A 14,882-nucleotide genomic window follows, 5' to 3' on the forward strand; every position below is an offset into this window, starting at 1 on the left:
CTTGAGTGATTACTATGTTCCTGGCTATTCTTAATACTTTGCAAGCATATTATCTCATTTGATCCTCACAGCAACCCTGGGGGTGGGGGTAGATGCTATTATCACCCCCATTTTACAGTTGATGAACCTAAAGCAAATGGTAAGTGACTTGCCCAGGGTCACATAGCTAGTAAGAAACTGAGACTGGATTTTAACTCGGGTCTTTTTTCACTCTAGCCCCAGTGCTGGTTCTATCCACTGGGCCACCTATCTACAGTACCTACTTTCAAGGAGCTTGCAATGTAACAGGTGGGATGATAAGTAAACAAACTATGTACTAACAAGCTATAGACAAGATAAACTGGGGATAGTCTTGGGGAGGCATTAAGATCAAGAACTAGGAAAGGCTTCTTTTGAAAGGGCTGCGTTCCCAGAGACCTGAAGGAAGTCTTGGCATTTGAGCTGAAGAGGGTAAGCATTCTAGGCATGTGAAAGAGCACCAAGTTGCAGGTGAAGTCTCAGTGGCAAAGTATGTGAAGGACAGTAAGGTGGAAGAAGATTGGAGAAGTATGAGTGTACCAGGTTACAAAGGAATTTAAAAGCAAACCGAGGATTTTGTACCTTGAATACAGTGGGTGCCCAATATATGCTTGTTGAAGTGAACAGCTGCCTTCACCCTAATGGGGTCCCAGGGGACCTGATATATCCATAGTCCAAGCTCTTCGTGAGGCAGAGATGTGAAGTGATTTCCCCAAAATCCTAAAGAGAACGCCAGGGGCATAGCCCAAGAACCCAAGTCTCCGGACTCCTAGATGCATACGTCGTTCCATCTAAGCCTCACAACAGCCCGTGGAGGGAGGTTCTATATTATTAGCCAAAATTTACAAATGAGAAAACTGAGGTCCAGAGAGGTTGTTTCCTGCCAAGATCCTAAGCTATTGTAAGAGGTGGGACCAGAACCCAGGTCTAATGCTTTATCTTCTAAGCAATGCTGCCTCCTTATATCCAGATCCCTTGCATGAACGCCATGATCTCCATGTCCATTTTATGTAGGAAAGATGACCTCTTGAGACACAGAGTGACCTGAATGCCCCTGAATACCAATTATTAAGAGTCACAGAGTATAAACAAAAGTTGAGAACTATCTTTACATGTAATGGAAAAAATAAAATACCTCATACATAAAAAAAAAAAGAGTCACAGAGGGAGTGGCTAGGTGGCACAGTGGATAAAGCACGGGCCCTGGATTCAGGAGTACCTGAGTTCAAATCCAGCCTCAGACACTTTACACACTGGCTGTGTGACCCTGGGCAAGTCACTTAACCACCATTGCCCCACAAAAAGAAAAAAGAAAAAGAAAAAGAAAGGAAAGAAAAAAAAAAATCATTGAGTCTGACTCTCATCTTTCCAATGAGGAAACCAAGGCCCAGAAGAGGCCGCATATTTAGTAGCAGAATTAGAATTCTATGATGCAGCTTTGGAAATTCATTGTCCTTTTCCAATGCACCTTGATTCCTATCCTGGCTGGGTCTCATGGTAGTTGTGAGGAAGGTTTCTTAGGAATCTACATTGGGAAAAGAGAATGGAGAGACTTCCCCAGACTGGGCAGTAGCTATGATGTCAAGGTGCAGGCTGCTATTACTCTGGGGTTTGGGTGACAGGGTAAATCATTCCTTTTTGGGCCTCAGTTTCTTCACCCATGGGGGTTGTACTGGCAGGGATTTTTCCACCCAGGGTCCATGAATATGTTTTTTGAAATATATTTTTGAAATATATTTTGGATATTTATTTCTATTTAATTGGTTTATTTTGTATTTTACTATGTATTTTCCTCTATATTTTACTTTATGCATTTAAAAAAACATGAATCTAATAAGGGGGCCATAGTCTTTACCAGACTGTCAAAGGGGTCCATGGTGAAAAAAAAAAAAAGGTTAAGAATCTTTCCCTATAAGGTGGCTAGTCAGGTGACACAGAGGATATAGACCGATGGGTCTGGAATCAAGAAGACCCCAAGTTCAAATTGGACTTCAGATACTTCCTAGTTGTGTGACTCTGGACAAGTCACCTAACCTGTTTGCCTCATTTTCTTCAACCTTTAAATGGGAATCGAAATAGCATCTACCTCCCATGTTATGAGGATCAGATGAGATCGTATCTGTAGAACACCGTGCCTGGCATATAGTAGGTGTCTAATAGATGCTTGTCCCCTTTCCCCCATCCCCCCTCACGGGGAGGTGGTTTATCACAGTGCACCTGTGGGTTGGAGGAGTCACGTGTTTGTGAATTGCGCCGATGTGAATTTCATTGATTCATCCACTCTTTTTCTGGCTCAGCAGGAGAGCAATGACGGTTGGGCCAGGATCTCTAAGGTCCCTGGCAGCCCTCGTAGTCTAAGTCGGGAGGCATTTATTGGTTGAGCTCCTGCTACGTGCCACGCTGCTTCTCCAAGGGCTGCAGAGGGAGCCTCAGACAGGGTCCCTGCCCCTCCTAGGCCAGCTTGACAGCTGGTCCACCCCCTTAGCAGGGCCGCCGGGAAACTCCTCGGGTTCAGGCCTAGTCCAGGGAGGAGAGAAGAGGAGAAGAGGGGAGGGGAGCCGAGCCCCCGGCGCCCCCCACCCCCGCCCCTAGCCCTGCGCACGCCCGCACGCCCGCCCGCCCGCCCGCCCCGCATTCGGCTGCGGGAGCTCCTGGCCAGCGAGGATGCGAGGTGCCCAGGCTCCATCCCCACATGTCGTCCGCCGCCGCCGTCGCCGCCGCCGCCGCCGGGCTCATCCCCAGCCAGCGCAGTCCCTGGAGCAGTGCCCTGGAGCAGAGCCGGTTGTGCAATCCCTAGTTATCTTAGGGGCAAGCTCCACCCTAGGGCTTTCCTTTCCGAGCCCGAGTCAGAGTGACTCACCGTTCTGCACCAGAGGAAACCGGAGCAGCCGGGGGGCCGGAGCCGGGCCCGGAGCCGGAGCCGGAGCCGGAGCCGGAGCCCCAGACCTCGCCTGCCAGCCGTGCCCAGCCCGGCTCCGATGGCGTCTCCAGGGTGAGTGCCGCGCCTGAGCGCCCCAGCTCATCCTCCTCTGTCTAATCCTGTTTGATGCCCGCAGCTGGATGGCCAGGGACCTCCCAGCCTAGCCAGGGCCCCGCGGAGGAGGGCCGCACTGGCTCGGGGAGACTCTTTGGCCTGACTTTCCTGCTGAAGGGAATTTAATCCTAGTGCAAATTTCCGAGCTCACAGCTCAGGAGGCCTGAATAGCCGGTTTCTTTAACTGTTTCCCTGCTGGGTGGACGCTGAAAGGGAGAGCTGCTTCCCAGGGATCGGCCGCTTGGACCTGGGCCTGGCCCCAGGCTTAGCTTTCCCACACACACCTTTGTCCTTAAGCCCCGGGGGAGAGACCGAACCCAACCACTTGTGTGTCTCGGTCACCTTTGACATTTGAGACTCAGCCTGTTTATTCGGGTTCAGTCACTAGGGGGTAAAAACACTAGAAACAGTGGTCTGAGCCTCGGCAGCCTAGGGCAATGTATTATTCCTGGGAGGAGGGCTTGGGAATCTCTTCAGGGATGGCTGGAGGCCTGTGAGAGCAATCGGGCCTGCTTCCTTCCAGGCCACCCTAGGGTTCTTGGAGCCAGAGTCCTGGTGCTCCAATCAACCAAGGTCTGCTTCTTTAGACCCCAGGGTGAGGGAAGCCTGTGGTCACTACTACTCAGGGAAGAACATTTGGACTGGCAGGGCAGCTGGAGGGCCCCAGTTCCACTGTGGATTTTCTCACTGTCCAGCAGCGTGTGGTCCTGGGCAAAGTCACTCCTCCTGTCACTTAAATGTGTAATCTTGGGTAAGTTAGGGCTTCATTTCTCCCCTTCTGATGTCCATTTAGATGCCATCCAAGCTCTGGATGTGGGATCCTGTGGTTTCTGGGCCTCCCCTTAAGCTCTAACTTTGTTTGAGTCTAGCACTCCACCCCATCCCCCCACGCTCCCAGGAACACACTAGCACTCATCCACTGACACATACATTTGGGCAGGCTGTCTTCATTGAGTAACATAAGGTTAGTCATGTGGCTGTTAGAAAGCCCTGGTGATGATACTTGGGGAAAGAATCCTAAACTAGATGAGGCTAACTGTAGTATCCGCATTTGGGATACTAGATTTTTGGGGCAATGAGGGTTAAATGATTTGCCCAGGGTCACACAGCTAGCAAGTGTCAAGTGTCTGAAGTCAAATTTGAACTCAGGTCCGCCCGAATCCACTGCACCACCTAGCTGCCCCTGCTGATGCACTCTTTTTTTTTTTTTAATGAGGCAATTGGGGTTAAGTGACTTGCCCAGGGTCACACAGCTAGTAAGTGTTAAGTGTCTGAGGCCGGATTTGAACTCAGGTACTCCTGACTCCAGGGCCGGTGCTTTATCCACTGCGCCACCTAGCTGCCTCTGCTGATGCACTCTTAACTTGGGGGTGGAGGTTCATAGGGGACTCTTGAAAGGCTTTGGGGAGGGAGTGGGTGGGAAATTTCTCCCTGGCCAGCTCCTTCTGTGAGCTGAAGTCCTTAGTTCTTATACTTCCACTGGTCTTCCAAGGATCTGAAGAGGAATTCAGTTATAAAAACTACAGGAAGAGGCCAGGGAGCCCCACTGATGTTCTTGTGGCGCAAGTTCATTCTGTTTTTCTGCTTAGTGAAATTGTTGGCATTTCTCCTGATGGAATACCACCTTTTTGTAGACATTGACAAGGCACTCAACTCTGAAGCAGGGGGTAGGTACATTCCCATTCCCATTTCACAGATAGGGAAAACAGGCTCAGAGAAAGGTTCAGCTACTTCCCAAGGGTCATAAAGCTAGTCATCGGTAGGTTGGATGTTTTTTAACCCAATCCTCCAGGTCCAGCATTCTATCAACTATGCCCTAATGCCTCTGTAGATCAGAGATAGGGTCTTGGAGAACATCTAAGCCAGACACTTTCACTTGTCACAGAACTCTGGCATTCTGGTGAAATGGATGGACACCCTTCTCAGAATAATGCTCTCTCTCTCTTTTTTTTTTTTTTGGTAAGGCAATTGGGGTTAAGTGACTTGCCTGGAGTCACACAGCTAGTAAGTGTCAAGGGTCTGAAGCCAGATTTGAACTCAGGTCCTCCTGAATCCAAGGCTGGTGCTCTATCCACTGTGCCACCTAGCTGCCCCCAGAATAATGCTCTCTTAAAGGCATAAAATACATAGGATTACAAAGGAAATCAACTATGTTGAAATATAGTTATCAAAATATTTTTTAAAGTTCACATATCAGGGGCAGCTAGGTAGCACAGTGGATAGAGCACCGGCCCTGGATTCAGGAGGACCTGAGTTCAAATCTGGCCTCAGACACTTGACACTTACTAGCTATGTGACCCTGGGCAAGTCACTTAATCCCAATTGCCTCACCAAAAAAAAAAAAAAAACACCAAACAAACAAAAAACCAATAAACCCATAAAAATGTATCCCAGGTTAAGAATCCTGGCCAACTTTATTATTTTTGCTGCTTAAGGAATTAGAATCAAGATAAATTGAGTGACTGATGACTAAAGCCACTTAGCTAATTAGCAAAATTCTTTATATGTGTATGATTTCAACAGATCATTGGGGTTAGAAGGGACTTTGGACATCATCTAACCCAACACCTCCCCTCATTTTATAGATGAGGAAACTGAGGCCTGGAGTAGTCAGATGACTTATCCAAAGTCACATAGTAAACCAGGAGATCAGATTCAAACTTGTTTCTCCTCCCTCCTACCCAGGGATTTTCCCACTATCCCCATAGTTCTCTATTCCATTGAAAGTGACTTGAAGGTGAGGACAAGGCAGTATAGCTGTCTGCATAACAGCCAACAGTCAGTACTGGGCTCCTCCCAACTTAATAAAATGCTGGGAATCTATGAAACTAGCAGCATGCAAATGGGGAAGTCTCCCCAAGTGCATCCGGGACTTCAAGGTTCCACAGCACAGGTGCACCCCAGCCCATGTGATCCTGACTTCAGAGGAAGAGAGTAGCCTCATAAAGGGTGAGGCTGGGAAGGGCCTAGCAGGGCAGTAGGGCAGGGCAAGGCAGGGCAGGGCAGGGCAGGGAGCTTCTTTTCTGTCCTTGTTCTGGAAGGAGTCCAGAATTTCTTGGGAATGTGGGAGGGAGGGAGCCTGCGTGGCAGGGTCCTGGTCCAGGCCTTTGTAATGCAGTGACCCTCAGGCCCCTGTAGATCTGCCAGATGTGGCATCTGTTATAAGCCAGGCCCCCCTGACATGAAGAAGCCAACAATTCGACAAGCTCTTATTACAGAAAGCACCCATTCTGTGCCAGGCCTGTGCTATGTGTTGGAGATTCAAAGTCCCCCTTCCCTCCCCCTCCCCCCAACCAGTGTCTGCCTTCAAAGAGCTTATATTCTACTGGGGGGGGGAGGGGAGGAGCAGAGGAGTAGCTATAGAGGACAGGGATAAGTACAAGGCAATTCAAGGAGGAAGAGAGAATTAAGATCTGGAGAGAACAGGAGAGCTTTGAAGGAAGAGGTGACACCTGAACTGAGTTTTAAAGGAATATTAAGGATTCTGAAAGGAAGAGGTGGGAGATGGATTATGGTGTGAGAAGGGAAGAAATGCAGGGAGAGATGGAGGCTGGGAAAAGATTGGGGAGGGCTTTAAATGACAGGCTGAGCAGTTGATTGTATTTTATCCTAGATCAGGTCTTATCCAGTACTTGGCGATTGATTGGACATTCTGGAGAGGAAAGCAGACGTGGTCCATGTTTCAAAGCTGGGCAGCTTGGAGAATGGCAGAGTCCTCTGTAGAAATAAGGACCTTTGGGGTGGCTAGGTGGCCAAGTGGATAGAGCGCCGGTCCTAGAGTCAGGAGGACCTGAGTTCAAATTGGGCACAGTTAGTTGTGTGACCCTGGGCAACCCCAATTGCCTCCCCCAACCCCCCAATATAAAGATTTTTGTGGAAAGGGTGAGCTGGAGAGCACATGATGAGCTCAATTTTTGATCATATTGTAAACAAGATCATCATAAATCAGTTGTTAAGTGTTTACTATAATTAATTATAGTTAGCATTTATAAATCACTTTAAGGTTTGCAAAGTGCTTTACAAATGTTATCTCCCTTGAGCCTCCCAACACCCCTGGGACCTGGGAAGTGGGTGTTATTATTATCCTCCTTTTACAGATGGAGAAACTAAGGCAGGCAGAGGTGAGGTGACTTGCCCAGGGTCAAGACAGCCAGTAAGTGTTTGAGGCTGCATTTGAACTCAGGTCTTTCTGACTCCAGACCTAGCACTCTTTATCTACTGCCCCACCTAGCTGCCTGTTAAGCGGCAGGTACTGTGCTAAGTGCGAAAACTGGCCTGGGGGGAAGCTGGGGGGAGAGGAGAGACAGAAGCCTGTGCCATCCTCCTAGTACCATGTCTACTGAGCATTTCTAGTGGAGGTGGGGAATTAGGAGGATACATAACCCACTGAGCCCAAAGGCTGAGGTCCAGATGCTACCCAGACTGATGGCAATAAAGGGAGGATCCCCTCTAGAACCCGGCTTTCTCTGAAGCTAACAGAAATCCCTTGGTCTGGGTGAGTTAAGCATTGGGCCTGTGCTGACCTCTAGTTTAAGGCAGACCCTCGATTTCTTTTTCTTTTCTTTTCTTTCTTTTTTTTTTTTTAGTGAGGCAATTGGGGTTAAGTGACTTGCCCAGGGTCACACAGCTAGTAAATGTTAAGTGTCTGAGGCCGGATTTGAACTCAGGTACTCCTGACTCCAGGGCCAGTGCTCTATCCACTGCGCCACCTAGCTGCCCCCAGACCCTCGATTTCTAAGGGCTTTGACTCTGTTTGGAAAGACCAAGCAAATAGCGATTCAAAAAGTTAAACTATATCAGGGAGAGATAGGGATGACACCTGCAATTTCACTGACTTGGGGAACTCCCAAGTGAGGGGAAGCCCTCTTCCAAAGCCCTATAGCAGCTTCTCTGCAATAGAGAAAGAGATGCCTAGATCACTAAGAGGTAAGGTGACCCTGCCCAGGGTCATGTTATGTCAGAGGCAGGATTGACCCCCCCCCCACTCCCACCCCACCCCCAGGCTTCCCAGGTTCAAGGCCAGCACCCCCATCTACTAAATCATGCTGAAAGATAAACAGATGTCCTAGTGAGGTCATAAAGTGGTGTGTGGTTAGCTGCTAAAAGGATGTTACAGGCCAAAGTGCTAAAGGCCTGAGAGGAAGAGGATGTCAATCAGTCAACATTTATTGAGTGCCTACTGTGTGCCAGGTACTGTAGACTGTACCTAGGAGCCCAGGAAGACTTTGTATTCTTGTTTTTTGGTTTGTTTGTTTTGGGGGGGTGGCAATGAGGGCTAAGTGATTTGCCCAGGGTCACACAGATCTTAAATGTCAAATGTCTGAGGTGGAATTTGAACTCAGGTCCTCCTGAATCCAGGGCTCGTGCTTTAGCCACTGCACCACTTAACTGCCCCAGGAAGATTTTGTAAAGAAGCAGGAGGAATTTTTTCGTAGAATCACAGAAACTCTCTTGGTTGGCAGAGACCTCAAGGCTACCTCCTACAACCTACATCTGAACCAGTTTCCCCTCTATAACATCCCCAACAAGGACTTCACTTGAATACCTCTAGTGATAGGAATCTCACTCTCTCTGGGGAAGCCCATTTTATCCTTGGATGGTTCTAATTATTAGACAGGTTTTGCTGATATCAAGCCTAAATCTTTCTCTCTACAACTTCCAACTCATTGTTCATTGGCCCCCATGGGGCCAAGTCAAAATCTAATCACTCTTATTCATTTTATTTTTTTCTGGAGGCAGTGGTGGGGTGGTGATGGTGGTGGTGGTGGTGAGTGACTTGCCCAGGATCACACAGCTAGCTAGTGTCTGAAGCCATATTTGAACTCAGGTCCTCCTGACTTCCAGGGCCAGTGCTCTATTCACTCTGCCACCTAGCTGTCCCATTTTTAAACTTAATTTAATTTTCATTTTAATTTTTCTACTCACTCTTCCCAGGACTCCCAAATATTTGAGGCAGCTATCATAACCCTTCCCTGCTCCCCCAACCCAGTCTACCTTTTTTTTGTTTTTTTTTAGGGGGTCAGCCTACCTTTAAAAAAATTTTTTTAATTCACTGATTTGGCTTGGACATAACACACTTTCCAAGAAATCCTCTTACAAAGTGCACTGTTGTGAACAGATGTGGTGTGAAAGAAATGGGACTATAATAACATGCACAGTAACAACAGCAATGCGAGTGAAAAGATCTCTTTAAAAAAACCCTCCAACTCTGAGTAATTGAAAAATTAATAATGGTCCTGGAGAAGAGATGATTTCATGTGTCTCCTTTCTTTCTCTTCCAAGAGGAAAGACTGTTGTCTCCATTATCAGATTGTCGGTGTATGGACGGTCTTGTTTGTAATGAGGGAGGGTGACATGGTGGGATCTGTGTGTTAGGGAGATCACAATGGGGCCTCGGTGGAGCCTAGTTTGGATTGGGGTGAGCCTGGAGGCAGACAGACCCACACCCAGGCTGTTGCAATTGTCCAGGAGTGGGGGGATGACACCTGCACCAGTGGGTGTGTTTGGGAGATTGTTGCAAAAGTGAAATTGACAGGCCTTAGCACCATATTCGATATTGGGGTGGGGGGAGAGATAGTGAGGAATCCAGGATGCTTCCTAGGTCGTGAATCTGAGGGACTAGGAGGATGGTGATACCCTCAACAGTAATAGAAAGAGGGGAGAGTTTGGGGCTGACACCATCCTGCTCATCATTTCTTTGTTTGGGGCAAGATGGTAAGTTCAGTTTTGGATGTGTTGATTTTAAGATGTTTATGGGACATCTGATTTGAGGTGTCTAATAGACGTGCAAGATTGGAGGTCAGGAGAGAGGTTAGGGCTGGTTAAGTACATCTGGGAATCATCAGCATAGAACTGAAAATTTAATCCATGGGAGTTGATGAGATCACCAAGAGAAATGGTGTAGAGGGGGAGAAGGGAAGAGGGCCCAGGAAAGAGCCAATGAATAAACATTCATGAAGTGCTTATTATGTACCAGGTGCTGGAGATACAAAGAAAGGCAAAAAACAGTTGCTTATTGAGCAAAAGAACAGTATGGTTCAGACCTGTGTGTTAGAAAAAAACTCCTTAGTGGTTGAGTGAAGGATGGATTGCTGCAGAAAGAGACTTGAGGCGGGGAGAGCAGTTAACTCAGGTGAGAGATGATGATGGTTGTGCTTCTATATGCAGGAAGATGCTGTGAAGACAGAAAAGGCTTGGCAAAGGAATGGGTACGTGGGGTGAACAAGAGTGAGCAGTCAAGGATGACATTGAGGTTGTTAGCCTGAGTGAATGTGGTGCCCTCAATGATCATTGGGAAGGGGGGAGCCCTGGGGGACAGGGGGGAATCATGAATTGTTTGGGGCATATTAAGGTGAGATGTCCAAGATATATATATATGTGTGTGTGTGTGTGTGTGTGTGTGTGTGTGTGTGTATGTGTATGTATACATATATGTGTGTATGCATGAATCTGTGTATGTTTATGTATCGGTCTGTGGATGTATATGTGTCACACATATAAATGTGTTATGTACATGCATATACACACATATATATGAATCATCTTCATAGAGATAGCCATGGAGCCCTTGGGAACTAATGGATCACCAAGCGAGCTTCTATAACTTTCAAATGTTAGCTAGTATTGTTTTATAGAATTCAGTCTCAGATTATTGGTAATATAACTTTAAAAAAACCCATGTGACACATCCTCACCCTCTCTAACCCCCAACCCCACTCTCCTCCAATCAAAAACTATCAATGGAAAGAAGGGCCATATCCCCTGCCTTTGATGGCATGTTTCTGACCATTATTTGACCAGGATTTTGTTGCCTTTTCAAATTGACTTTATTTACCTTGTTAAAACCTTTGTGTATTTTGTTTCCTAATTTTAGTGTTCTCCCATCCTCCATGCCTATAAGCGATCCTCCTGGTGATGTGAAGCCCTTCACCATTGTACTTGTCTTCCTCTCGGGGCTTTCTCTTCAGTTTATCAATGTCTTTCCTAAAATGTGATGTTGAGAAGTGAATGTTATAGTCCAGATATGGTCCGATTAGGTAGGATGTGATGGAATTCTCCCCTGGCTCATTTTAGACATTCTACTTTCAAGGTAGCTGAGGAGAGCATTGGCTTTTGAGGGCAGGGGGAATGCCATGTCACATTGTGGCTTTGTTCTGAATTTACTTTTTTTAATTTTGGTCTTCAATGTTGGGTAGGATTTGGACAGGCAGAGAGAAGCAGGTTGGCTATGGGGTGAGGTGGGGAGAGATATAATGCCCAGCACAATTGTGGGCACCTGTTCAAGAGATACCAAGTAGACCAGTTTGATGGGAGCATAAGATCTGGGCAGCTAAATAGTTGGTATAGTTTGGAGCCATTTTGCAGAAAGCCTGGAGTGCCAGGCTACTAAGATATCTGGACTTTATCTTCTAGGCAATGGAGAACCACTTGGGATTTTAAAACAGAAGAATAATACAATGAAAGGAGGTTTTTTGTTTGTTTTTAGAAGACAATTCTGTCTTCAAGGCATAATTCAGAGGCAGCTAGGTGGCTTCATGGATAAAGTTCAAATCCAGCTTCAAGACTTGCTAGCTATATTCTACCTAAATTAATTTACTTATTCAGTGCCATACTAATCAGGCTACCTTAAAATTATTCTATAGAGCTAGAAAAAATAATAACAAAATTCATCTGGAAGAACAAAAGGTCAAGAATATCAAGGAAACTAATGAAAAAAATACACAGGAAGGTGGGTTAGCCATACCTAATCTAAAGCTATACTATAAAGTAGCAGTCATCAAAATTATTTGATACTGGCTAAGAAATAGAACGGTGAATCAGTGGAATAGGTTAGGCACAGGAGACACAGTAGTAAATGACTATAGTAATCTACTATTTGTACAATTTTTTTCCCCTTTTCTCTTTTTCATGATTACTATTTTTGTTTTGTTCTGTTTTGTTTTGTTTTGTTTTTTTGCGGGGCAGTGGGGTTTTCCCAGGGACACACAGCTAGTAAGTGTCTAGTGTCTGAGGCTGGATTTGAACTCAGGTACTCCTGAATCCAGGGCTGGTGCTTTATCCACTGCTCCGCCTAGCCTCCCCCAGTAATCTACTATTTGATAAACCCAAAGACTCCAGCTTCTGGGATAAGAACTCACTATTTGACAAAAACTGTTAGGAAAACTGGAAGATAGTATGGAAGAAACTAAGCACAGACAAACATCTTACACCACATACCAAAATAAGGTCAAAATAGGCACATGATTGGGGCAGCTAGGTGGCACAGTGGATAAAGCACCGGCCCTGGATTCAGGAGGACCTGAGTTCAAATCTGGATTCAGGCACTTGACACTAGCTGTGTGACCCTGGGCAAGTCACTTAACCCTCATTGCCCTGTTTAAAAAAAAAAAGAAAGAAAGAAAAAAGAAAAAAGAAAAAAATAGGTACATGATACCATAGGCAAATTAGGAGAGGAAGGAATACTTTACCACTCAGATCTCTCCATAGAGGAGAAGAATTTATGACCAAACAAGAGATAGATAATATTATGAAATGCAAAATGGATTGTTTGGATTATATTAAATTTTAAAGTTTTTGTACAAACAGAAGAAATGCAGCCCAAATTAGAAGGAGAGCAGAAAGCTGGGAAACAATTTTTACAGTCAGTATTTCTGATAAAGGCTTCATTTCTAAAATACATAGGGAACTAAATCAAATGTATAAGAATATAAGGCATTTCCCCAATTGAGAAATAGTGAAAGGATATGAACAAGCAGTTTTCAGATGAAGAAATCAAAGCTATCTATTGACATATGAAAAAATGTTTTAAATCACTCTTGATTAGAGAAATGCAAATTAAAACTATTCTGAGGTACCACTTCACACCTATCATTGGCTAATATGACAAAAAAAGGAAAATAATAAATGTTAGAGAAACTGTGGAAAAATTGGAGCACTAATGCATTGTTGGTGTAGTTGTGAACTGATCCAGCCATTCTGGAAAGCAACTTGGAACTATGCCCAAAGGGCTATAGGGCTGAGCACACCCAGTAACTTAAATTTACATTTAATTAAATTTAATACCTAAAATTAAAATTAATTTACATACCCAGTAATTTACAATTACCCAGTAATACCACTACTAGGTTTGTATCCCAAAGAGATCATAAACAAGGGAAAAGGACCCACATGTACAAAAATATTTATAGCAGTTCAGTTTTCTTTGTAGTGGAAAAGAATTGGAAATTGAGGGATGCCCATCAATTGGAGAATGGCTGAACAAGTTGTAGTATGTGTATGTAATGGAATACTATTGTGCTATAAGAAATGATGAGCAGGCAGATTTCAGAAAATCCTGGTAAGACTTAAGTGGACTGATGCTGAATGAAGTGAGCAGAACCAGGAGAACATTGTACATAGTAACAGCAACATTGTGTGATGATCAGCTGTGACAGACTTAGCTCTTCTTAGCAATACAATGACCCAAGACAATTCCAAAGGACTCATGATGGAAAATGCTCTCCACATTCAGAAAAAGAACTGTGGAATCTGAAGGCAGATTGAACCATACTATTTCTACTTTTTTTTCTTTTTTGAGGTATTTCCCTTTTGTTCTGATTCTTCTTTCACAACATGACTAATGCAGAAATGTGATTGTACATATATAATCTATATCAGAATGCTTTCTGTCTTGGGAAGGGGGGCAGGAGAGGAGGGAGAGAGAAAAATTTGGAACTCAGAATCTTCTAAAAATAAATGTTGAAAACTATCTTTACATGTAACTGGAAAAAATACTATTAAGATTGAAAACAAATTAATTAGTTGGTCTGTAAAAAAAAAAAAAGACTTGCTAGCTGGGTGACCCTGGGCAAGTCACTTAACCTCTATTTGCATCAGTCCTTATCGCTAAAATGGGGATTATAACAGCACCTACCTCTAAGGGTTGTTGTAAGGATCAAATGCTATAATAATTGTAAATGGGCACAGTGCCTGGCCTATAGTAGGTACTATGTCAATCTTAGCTATTATTGTTACCCTAAGATCATAGATTTGGAACTGTGGTGTCATCTAATCTAGCTCCATTTTATGGATAAGGAAACTGAGGCCCAGAGAGTTTAGGTCATAGGATTATAGCTAAAAGGGACCTTAGGCATCATTTAGTTTAGGGGGTCCTTAACCTGGGGTCAATGAACTATCTATCTATCTATCTATCTATCTATCTATCTATCTATCTATCTATCTATCTATCTATCTATCTATCATCTATCTATCTATCTATCTATCTATCTATCTATCTATCTATCTACTGTATTTTGATACAATTGGTTACCTTTATAATCAATCCTATGTATTTTATACATTTGAAAACATGATTCTGAGGAGCCCATAGGCTTCACCTGACTACCCAAGAGATCCAGGACACAAAAAAGGTTAAGAACACTTGATATCATCATTTAACCAATTCATTTTATAGCTGAAGAAACTGAGGCTTAGAAGAGTTAGGTGACTTGCCCAAGGTCATACCTTCTTTATGTCCAGGTCCCTGGAGTTAGACCTGACACTGGAAGTTATGGTTCTGGACGGTCCACCCAATGTCTGCCTAACACTGAACTAGGTATGTGACCATGAGCAAGTCACTGAAAAAAATCTCCAAGTCTCAGTTTTCTCACCTGTAAAGTGGGACTAAGAACATTTGGCCCATAAAAAGCACAGGGCTGAACTTCTCCACAAATCCCAATAGGCTATTATAGTAATGTGAATTGGGACCATTTATGTGACTGAAACTCACCAGCTCTGGATGGAGCTGTAGCCTTCAGTTCCCCTTTTTGTATTATAGAGGATTAAGCATTTT

The 14,882-nt window shown here is 44.7% G+C and overlaps 1 protein-coding gene across 2 annotated transcripts in view; it reads left to right on the forward strand.

Annotated features, from left to right (window-relative positions):
* Nucleotides 1–2,654: 2,654 nt before the first annotated feature.
* Nucleotides 2,655–14,882, forward strand: part of LOC122740628 (upregulator of cell proliferation) — a 44,170-nt gene continuing 31,942 nt past the window's right edge. The window contains exon 1 of one of the 2 annotated variants that reach the window (XM_043983072.1): nt 2,655–3,010. In XM_043983072.1, the coding sequence (XP_043839007.1) occupies nt 2,683–3,010 (328 nt within the window). In that variant the 5' untranslated portion in view covers nt 2,655–2,682. The remainder of the gene's footprint in view (nt 3,011–14,882) is intronic. The other variant, XM_043983073.1, reaches the window with a different exon arrangement.

Source organism: Dromiciops gliroides, chromosome 2 (genome assembly GCF_019393635.1).
Source record: "Dromiciops gliroides isolate mDroGli1 chromosome 2, mDroGli1.pri, whole genome shotgun sequence".
In the NCBI taxonomy this organism is placed as follows: domain Eukaryota; kingdom Metazoa; phylum Chordata; class Mammalia; order Microbiotheria; family Microbiotheriidae; genus Dromiciops; species Dromiciops gliroides.